At 40.4% G+C, this 9,478-nt stretch overlaps 1 protein-coding gene across 1 annotated transcript in view; it reads left to right on the top strand.

Annotated features, from left to right (window-relative positions):
- The window catches only part of LOC138023834 (tyrosine-protein kinase receptor torso-like), a 19,820-nt gene extending 10,597 nt beyond the window's left edge, over positions 1-9,223 (top strand). The window contains exons 2-9 of the mRNA XM_068870921.1: positions 644-846; positions 2,652-2,836; positions 3,201-3,290; positions 4,765-5,019; positions 6,020-6,231; positions 6,344-6,384; positions 7,875-7,971; positions 8,797-9,223. Of these exons, the coding sequence (XP_068727022.1) occupies positions 2,702-2,836; positions 3,201-3,290; positions 4,765-5,019; positions 6,020-6,231; positions 6,344-6,384; positions 7,875-7,971; positions 8,797-9,097 (1,131 nt within the window). The 5' untranslated portion in view covers positions 644-846; positions 2,652-2,701 and the 3' untranslated portion in view covers positions 9,098-9,223. The remainder of the gene's footprint in view (positions 1-643; positions 847-2,651; positions 2,837-3,200; positions 3,291-4,764; positions 5,020-6,019; positions 6,232-6,343; positions 6,385-7,874; positions 7,972-8,796) is intronic.
- Positions 9,224-9,478: the final 255 nt, after the last annotated feature.

Genomic DNA, 9,478 nt, shown 5'->3' with positions numbered 1-9,478 from the left:
AGTATCTTCAAGACACCATCGAAATCATGGATCATTGCCTGGCTCCCACGAGTCTCCTATAGCACAGTGCTTGAGCATCCGAACATGTCATCGGAAGGCTGTTGTAGGTTCAAAACCTGCAAAGGAGCACTCAGATTCTTTCCGAGTATCACCGAGTTACCATCGAAAATATCCTCTCTTCATTTCATTCACCCGGATTAACATTTGTCACCCACTTCATTTCTATAGCGAGAATGCATGCTGCAGACAATTTCAGTCCTTGCAGTATAGAGGGACAGTTATCATTCGAAGCTACGATCATGGACAAATTCCTTTGGAACACTCATTCCAGTGCACATTTTTGGGACTTCACTGAGATGCCCCAAATCTCATTTAAGCCTCAAATGATAATGGTCTCGCGTAGTCTCAGAGTTGCGGAAACAAAACAAAAAGATAGCAAGAAAGGCTGTTGTGAAAGCTCTATTTTGTTTATGGTCCAAAGGTAAAGCACTCGTAGCCAACTATTAGGGATAAGCACCATTCCTTCTGCGACCTAAAATAACATTTGTTGTGACGTTGCGTGAGTCCCATAACTTACTGAAACCTTTTCCACATCTGGATAGCTGTAATTGATGTTGTTACTTTGTGTTGTTGTTGTTTTTAGGACAGCAAAGGATATTAAACCACTGAATTCCTGCGAAATTCCTCCGGAGAGAATAGAATCATTGGAAGAGGTGGGTCAAGGAGCATTTGGGAAGGTGCACAAAGCCAAATTGATTGACGGATTGGAGTTCTTTAACAAGAATACCAAAGACTGGTGTGAGAAAAATTTCAAGTACAAGATCGTTGCTGTTAAAGAATTACATGGTGGGTATGAAAGTGCCTATTCCTTGTATGGATAACACACCGAAGTAATTACCTTGCATTTGAATCCCGGGAGTCAATTAAGGTAAATAAGTACGTAATGCAAGCATCAACTATTTAACTTCGACTTCAACTGCATTGTAAAAATTTGAATGCTTGTTCTAGAGAACTTCAATTCATGTATCGCTCTTTGGTTGGGGTTTTGGATGACGTCATGGTAAGAGGGTGACCTTGTGACTCCTACACCAACTAATGTGAATCTCATTACAATTATAGCTTTATGTCGATGAGCGTGATTGCACTCATGTCATGAAACTGCATGCAACACCAAACGACTCTCAAGGGTAAACCGGTTTAGGGCGATTAAAGGACTAATTTACGGGTTTGACTTCGAAATAAAGTGTTCTTGATGTAGGGATAAGGGACACGTGATTTATTCCCTTGATTCAATAAGCTGTAAACTGAAATTTTATTTAACAATTTTTCCGCGAGCGCACATCAGATATGAGATTGTAAACAGCCAATGAGGCGAGTAGTGTTAAGTTGGCGATAACCAGTCTCATATCCAACAAGTGTGAATGAAATAATTGTTTTATAAAATTTTCATTACTTTCTGAAAGCTTGGACATTTGGAAATTAAGGCCAATTAGTTTCCAGCTTGGCAACACTTGACACAATCATTTTCCATATTAGGGCATACAGTATATGAGCTGATCAGTGAGATTGAGTGAACCAATCAGAAAGCTAAAAACGCAATATCCGAGGTCGAAAATTTAATAATGAAATATAACCAGGTATAAGCCACTGAAGTACTCCGGAAAAATTCTGTGTGAGTATAAATTATAGCTCCACGTGGTAATAACATATTGCTGAAAAAAACTAATGATACCTCGATTGCTATCGAATTTAAAACGATATCAGACCAACTGTAAAGACCACGAGGACAAGAAACTTAGTTTAAAGGATTAGACTCGACAACTAATAAAGTTTGTAAAATAAACTTAATTACTGAAAAACTTTTTTACAAAACCCATGCAACAATGATTAAGGAAATGCCAAAGATTTAAACTAATTACTTGCTTATCAGACCTTCGCAAGCTTCTAAGTGACAGTTACTGCTTGAATCGTAGCTTCTGATTTGTATCTCACGGAGGCACGGTAGCTACTGGCAATTAAAGACTCTACATTAAGGTTTTTCTAAACTCCATTGTGCCCTGTATTAGAAAAAACGGAAATGCTTGGTTGTGTTTTACTGCGTAAACTGCGGTCAGATTACAATAAAATAATTAACCGTTCATCACACTGAAACCCTAAAGACGAGGACACTCTAGGCGACAAGTCGCAGAGACTGGTCTGCGATAAGGTGCTCCATGTGTACTACTTGCGAAACAAGTCGCTGCGACACGACGCCTGTTCGGTGCACACGCAGTGATCTCGTATGAAGGGGAATGTGAATTAGTTATCTAATTCAATATGGCTGACCATATGACGCTCTCTCATTGGTTCATTTATATTCATTATTTTTTGCCGGAAGTATACACACGGTGCGACAACGCTGCTAATTGTGTCGCTACAATAAGTCGCACGAATTCAAACTCGTTTGAATTCGTGCGACTAATCGCGGCGACAAAATTCTGCCTCAGCGACAGTGATTTTTGTAAAATTAACCGTGTCACACAAGGCGAATTGTCGCGCCGACTTGTCGCCGCGACGTTTTGCAGCGACTTATCGCCTATTTTGTCCCGGCCTCAAGCAACCTACTTTGAAACTGATTTGTTCAACATTATTTCATGACTTTTTTTCTCAAGAAAACGCCACTGAAGAGCAGAAATACGAATTTTTGGATGAGATTGAGACCATGAAGGTAGTGGGGAAGAATCCAAACGTGCTGAATTTCGTGGGCTGTTGGACCACAGCTACTCCACTTCGTCTGATTGTCGAGTACATTCCTCATGGCGACTTACTTCAGTGGTTGAGAGCAAAGAGAAGCAAGGTAATATGCTTTCCTCCCTAATAACAGGAAGTAGATCTTTTTCTAGTACACTTACCTAAGGTGCACTTGTAAGTTATAACAGGACAGCATTTCTTTCATCTTATCTCGCCACATCCAATTTTTTTTATCAGCCTTTAACGTGGTGTCCCGTAGTTGCTAAAAAGTTTCTCATTTTTTTGTTTGAAAAAAAAAAAAAAACAGCAACAAGAAACCAGTATCGTAGACTCAAGCAAACATACAATTAAAAGATGACAAGCTAAAACTCATTACACCTGCGTTTTAGTTCGGACTGTTCCAACATCGTTTTTTGGAGATGTGAAGTTATCTCACTTCTAACAACTTGGCCCTGATTTCGTCCACGCAGATAAAAACATCTACCGTTGGCGTTACCGTCGTTGGCGAAGATGAAGAGATGTACAACGGAGCAAGGGAACAGAAGTCAAATACGGACCAGGTACATCCTATCACTATTGGTCTTATCCGATGTGAAAGATTCATCTTTATTATAGCAGAGCTCCGAGCGTCAAAGGCGAGTACGTATAGCATCATGGATAAGAAGATATTGTACTCCACGACCGTACGTGCGTCCACCCGTCCATGTATGCCAATGTGACCAGTATTACGTGACCATATCGTGGGCTCAAATTTTGAGCTCATCGAGGTCAGCTGGGTTTTTTTTTCTTAAAGTTGACCGCTGACTAGGTACTGGGTTTCGATTGGATTGCAGTCTCAAGCCACGTCAACTTCTTGTAAGAATAGAGAACCCCGGAGCTCTGCTTTTAGGCTTGGCTAAAGCTATATATTAGTTTTACTGCTGTCTGTTGGCATGTACGGAGTCATACTACCGAACATCAACCGAGAGACATGCACATGCAAAAAGCCTACAGCTCAAGCTTACGATAACAGGCGACATTTAGTAAAATTTTTGGATGTACTGACCAATTATAATCATTGCTGAAAAACTAGCAACGGTATATTTGATCTTTTATGTCAACAGCATAATAATAATAATAATAATAATAATAATAATAATAATAATAATAATATATGCCCGCTGCACAAGAAGGGGCCAAGAACCGATGTCACCAACTACAGGCAGATCTCACTTCTCTCCATCGTCAGTAAGCTCTGCGAACGCTGTGTGCTCTCCAAACTTATTCCCGAACTGGCAGATTTACTATCAGCTCTCCGACACAGCTTCTGTCCGTTCTGAACGACCTTGGGACAGCCTTGGATGCAGGGAATGAGATCGATATGATCTACCCTGACCATTGTTTTCAGCGTTTGACTCGGTTCCACACCGCCGTCTTCTTCACAAGCTTGGTTTGTACGGCATCTCGGGTCCCCTTCTCTTTTGGTTCTCGGACTATTTGCAATTGACTTCCAGATCTCAGAGGGTATTCCTCAGGTCAGCCTGTTGGCTCCGTTCCTATATCTTTTATACGTGATCGACCTCCCCAAGTTTGTCAGCCCATGCACCAGTATGGCTCTCTATGCTGATGATGCAAAGTGTTATAGAGTTGTTCGTCGTCAAGAGGACTGCGAAGCCCTGCAAAATGATCTGTACGGTCTGTTTAACCGGACTGCATCATGGGGACTAAGTTTTAATGTTGACGAATGTGAAGTCTTGAGAATCTCTAGGAAACGTTCTAGCGCATTAACAACCGTTTCGGTTAGGGTTAGCTGAACATAATATAATATCATATCATATCATGGCCAATATTTATGTACTTTTCAACTAAACTGGCAGCAATGGCCCCTTCTTAGTTTTACTCACTAACGTTATCTGTCGAAATGAAGAAGCGATATTCGCACTTATCTGGACGATAAATGCGAGGATCAGCTCGTCATTTCGTCTATAAGCACTTTAAAGATACATTTATTTCATTTCAAGTTATATGTATGGTCCTTTTTTTATATATATCTAGGATGGTCAAACAGAAGAAGAGAAAACAATATTGCATGAAAACATTGGGCCTTCCATATCTGTGGAAGAAAACGGAACCGAAGTTGATGCTTCTGTTACTATTGAATTGGAAACACCCTTTGTAACGTTTTCATCATCCGCATCAAACCAGGAAGATGCCTCCACTAATAATACAACTGATGAATGTGACGAGGATTGTGACTCGTTTGTTCCACTTGATCCAGTAAAGCTTGCCTGGCAGGTAGCACGTGGCATGGTAAGTGATAAATAGCCAGATTTTTTTCTTTCTTTTTTTTTTTTTGTATTTGTCTTAGTCTTTTCCTGCGTTTAATTTCTTATTCATTCCGTCTTTCTCAGCAAGTTCCGGAGTTTTTGCATGCGTTACTGTCGATCTTTGGTGTCGGATGCTGATGACATGATCAGTAGTTACATAACCAAACCATGGCAAGCCCAAAGTCCTGTTTCAACTGGTTTCATCTCAACAACATCAGATCTGCTTGAAAGATCAATGCTTAGCTCACTCTTCTTTGAGCTCTTTTGTAATGACTTTTTTCATACAACAGAGGTTTGGGATGGTCATATGTGGATGATATGCTATTTTTTCTACTCCCCATCATGTTTTTTAGCGTTTTTTTGAATGATGTTTTAACGTTTCTTTTAAATGTATGTAACGCCCTTTCTCGGCAAACCCAATTAAAACTCTTTGGTACGTGCTGGCACCAGGATTAGCACATGCGCCTCATGGAAACAAGTTGAGTGGCACCTCTATTGGATTAGCACTAAATAGGCGGTTACATCTCTGCTGGTCTTAGCTTCCTATCACAGACTCTTTTAGGGTCAGTCGTTTCTCCCACCTGCAAGAGTCTGCTTCACGGGAGCCCATATTCCTTTCCCTCTTTCAACCAATCAGAGATGGTGTTCAATATGGTAAGAAAAGTTAACCTTCACCTTAAATTCCGTGTAATTTTCAAGCTTCAAATTTCCGTTGCAAATTGCAGTGGACGTTATTACAGCTTTTTTATTTGGTCACACTCTTAAAAATAAAAAGCAAATCATTGGTTAACGTCTCACAACGGGAAAGGAATGTGGCGTTCTTGTGTGTGGGAGGAACAATTAACCTTAAAAAGATTCTGCGATAGGAGGCTACACGCTTCCAGGAAAAATATTTTTTGTGAGAATCCAGTGCCTTGGGCCCTCAAAACTGACTTTTACATCACAAATCCCTTGCAATACCCATAATCATTTTTCTTTTACAGACCTATATTTCCCAGAAGGGTCTGGTGCACAGGGACCTAGCAGCGAGGAACATTCTGGTGGGACACGGCAAGAAAGTCAAAATTGGTGACTTCGGATTGATGCGGCACTTGTACCATGAGGTCTACAAAGTAGACACTGGAAAGAAACTGCCAGTGAAGTGGATGGCTCCAGAGTCACTTTTTGAAGAGATCTTTACCACCAAGAGCGATGTGTAAGTATCAAGTCTGGTGTTTTTAGAGTCAGTGAATGCAACATGCCAGATGCTAGTGCATTCCTAATTCAATGTATTGCATAGGTGTTAACTTGTTTTGTTTTACTTGCAGTTGGTCCTACGGAGTGGTTCTGTGGGAAATTGCAACTCTTGGTCAGTGATAATTTATGAAATTTTAATTAACATATTGTACTACATATGGAGCTGTTAGCTGGAAACTGAAGTGAAAAGCAAAAGTGTTTGTGATCCGGAACTTTAGAGTTGTTCCAAATTGTATTTATCTGTTATAACGATCAGTGTCAGTTAAAAGGACTCGTTTAGAGACCTCAAGAAAAGGCGACGAGAACTTTATCTAAAACTATTGTTCCCCGTTATTGCAATAATTTCGCGATGATTTCAAGTCGTTCGGAAATGAAAGTGTGTATCCTCATTCCAGAAACAAAATTGGTATGAACGGTGTGGGTTTTTGAAGAGAAAATGTAAAATTCATCGTCTAATGCTTCCTGCAGATAACTTCAAATTTGATTATTTCACTTCATTGCCAGGACGAGAACTTCAAAGAAGTGTATCAAAATGTTAAACGCACGTGCGGGGCATGCAGAAGTATGTGTTTTTTCTAAGTAAACCAATTGTTATGTGGCGCCGGTTCTCGTAGCCGTCATTGTCATGACGGACTAACTGAATGACTGAACAAAGGAACAAAGGAAGGATGCCCATCCGCCTGGCTGACTAACCAACTTACCTTGGCCTACCGACACCAGGGTTTTGACAGGACAGTTTTTTAAAATAGCGGACATATTTCTGAAAGCACGAGGCGTGACATTTTTTGACGCCGCAAGGCGTCTTGCGAGCGCTAAAGGCGCTAGGTACCTGGGGAGTTCTGGGAACATGCATATATAAAAATAAAAAATGAAACAAAACCTTTCAAATATTGGCATCAAAGTACCGGACATGGAATGGAAAATGACTGGATGAAACGCCCGGCCTCCAGCCTCAAACGAAACCCCTGCCGACACTGGCTTCCGGGCTGACTTACTGAATGAGTAAAACAAATGAGGGAAGGAACCAAGTTTCGCAGCAACCATCGAAAGTACTGACTGATACAATGACTGAGTTGCTACCGAAAGATTAATTGACTTATTGACTGACTGAATGAGCAAGTAAAGAAATGAAGTAAGTAAGTAGGAATGGCCAAGTGTTTAACAGATTAAATAAGGAACTGAGGCAGGAAGCGAACGAAAGCGAAAGCAAATGCTGGTTTGGATGAAATGGGCCATGTTGAGTCCCGAGGGATTGAAAACTTTTGTTTTGTCCCACCGAAACTCGTTCCCAAACATTTCAACTCGAGGTTCGGGGTACAAAATCTATTGTCTCTGGCCAATATGGCCACCGCGTGAATGAGACCCATGAAACGACCTTGATCTTCCTTCCCAATTTTCTGTGCATAGGATCTGCATTTCTGCATGTGTCCTTCGCTTTCTTATTTACGGTTGGAAAACTTTTGAACTCTTGGTTGAAGATTATCTTTGCTTCACCTCTTGCATCTTAAGTCTTAGTCTCGGATTTCTTTCATTAGAGCGCCCCCTCCCCCCTTTCTATGGTTCATGATTTGTCTTGATGCATATTATGTCGATCATTTACAGGGGGGTCTCCTTACGCACTAATGAAGAACAAACAGCTCTTGGAGAATTTGAAAGCAGGTTACAGACTGGAAAAACCTGACATGTGCACAGACCCTGTGTAAGTTAAACGGAGGTGATTTTTCCTAAGTTCTTGTAGGCAACAAGTTTTATGAAAAAGGTGCAGTGTTTTGATGTTAATAGGAAGAGTGAGTGGTTAATCTATTTTCGTACTTTCCTGCATCAGTCAAGTTAGACATGAGTGCTTCACTTGAACATAAATCAAGGGGCACGCCCGCTCGGCTAATTATTACTAATTGAACTTCAGCCATGTTTACTTTACATTTAAAGACACTGTAAGATAAGGACAGAAAAAAATAGTTTTGGGCAACTGCAATTTAACACATTTAAAATTGTGACGCAGTTGGAAAATAAGGTCCAAAACCACTGTCAGCTTGGCCTTAGTTTCGTTTTCTTCCATATCAACACAGATCTACTCAAAAATACAAGACACAAATTTAATTCATTTTATTTGTGCAAAAAATACGGTTGCCTGTAGATAAAAAAGCTTGGCGCTACAAGAACAGAAACCTTAGTATAAATAAAGCCTTTAAGAATTTAAAATATCTGCAGACCATATTCATCAATGGCGGTCAAAAAATAAACTTATGTCTTTGTGCTAATGAGACCAACTAGCCTCGCTCCAAAGCAACATTTCTTTTCTGTTTTGTTCATGCAAAAGAGGGTAGTTGGTTTCATTAGCACAAGGACAAAGGGATAATTTATTGGCCTCCATTAATTAATACGGTCTATGAGACGTAAAAGAATGAAATTTGCTCGAGTCAGGAACCTACGAATGATTTTTGGGGAAACAGGGTTAGCAGGTTGTATAAAGATCGATTTTCCTTCAGGAAGAAAGAAATTCCTATTTTTGTTAATTTTTAAGGTACGCCTTGATGAGAGACTGTTGGAACCAAGACCCAGATGAACGGCCAAGCTTTCAGCGGCTCTATAAAAGACTTGATGATATGTTGGAGGAGCAAGAGGACTACTTTGACTTTGGCAAAAAGGATGATTCCAAATATTATTATACAACACAGGAGGCAAAGACAGCAGAAGATGACGAACTGGACAACCTAGATGTTGTAAGTCCACGGGGTGTGTCCACGGTAAGTTTTGCAATAGGAGCTACTTGTACTTGGGTCTTGCATAGCAGAGTTAAATTTGTGTATGGAAATAACTTTTAAAACTTATGCTATCATAACTTTGATCTTAGCAGGGGTCAAACGCCGCAGAAGCTGAAGAACCAGCCATCGCCGATGTTGAAAACCCACAGAATGTGTCCAAGGCAAGTCTTATAATACATTAGAAGCTTCAAGCTGCACAGTGCAGGGATGTGCTGGACCTTGCTTGAGAGCTGAATTGGTTTCTTAAGATCACCTATGAAACAAATGAAAAATATGCTATCTTACTTTTTTCTGATTGTTGGCAGTAGCGAGACACGTCAGAAGTTTACGAACAGGAAAACATTCAGGATGTAAGCACTCAGAATGTGCCCATGTCAAGTCTTCAAGCTGATGGATTTCAGTTGTCTCCAAATGCTTCGCTTACCGTAACTAAGCTATAAG

Source organism: Montipora capricornis, chromosome 11 (assembly GCF_036669925.1).
Source record: "Montipora capricornis isolate CH-2021 chromosome 11, ASM3666992v2, whole genome shotgun sequence".
Taxonomy (NCBI): domain Eukaryota; kingdom Metazoa; phylum Cnidaria; class Anthozoa; order Scleractinia; family Acroporidae; genus Montipora; species Montipora capricornis.
Note: the sequence above shows the minus strand (reverse complement) of the source record. Positions and strands in the feature narration are given on the sequence as shown.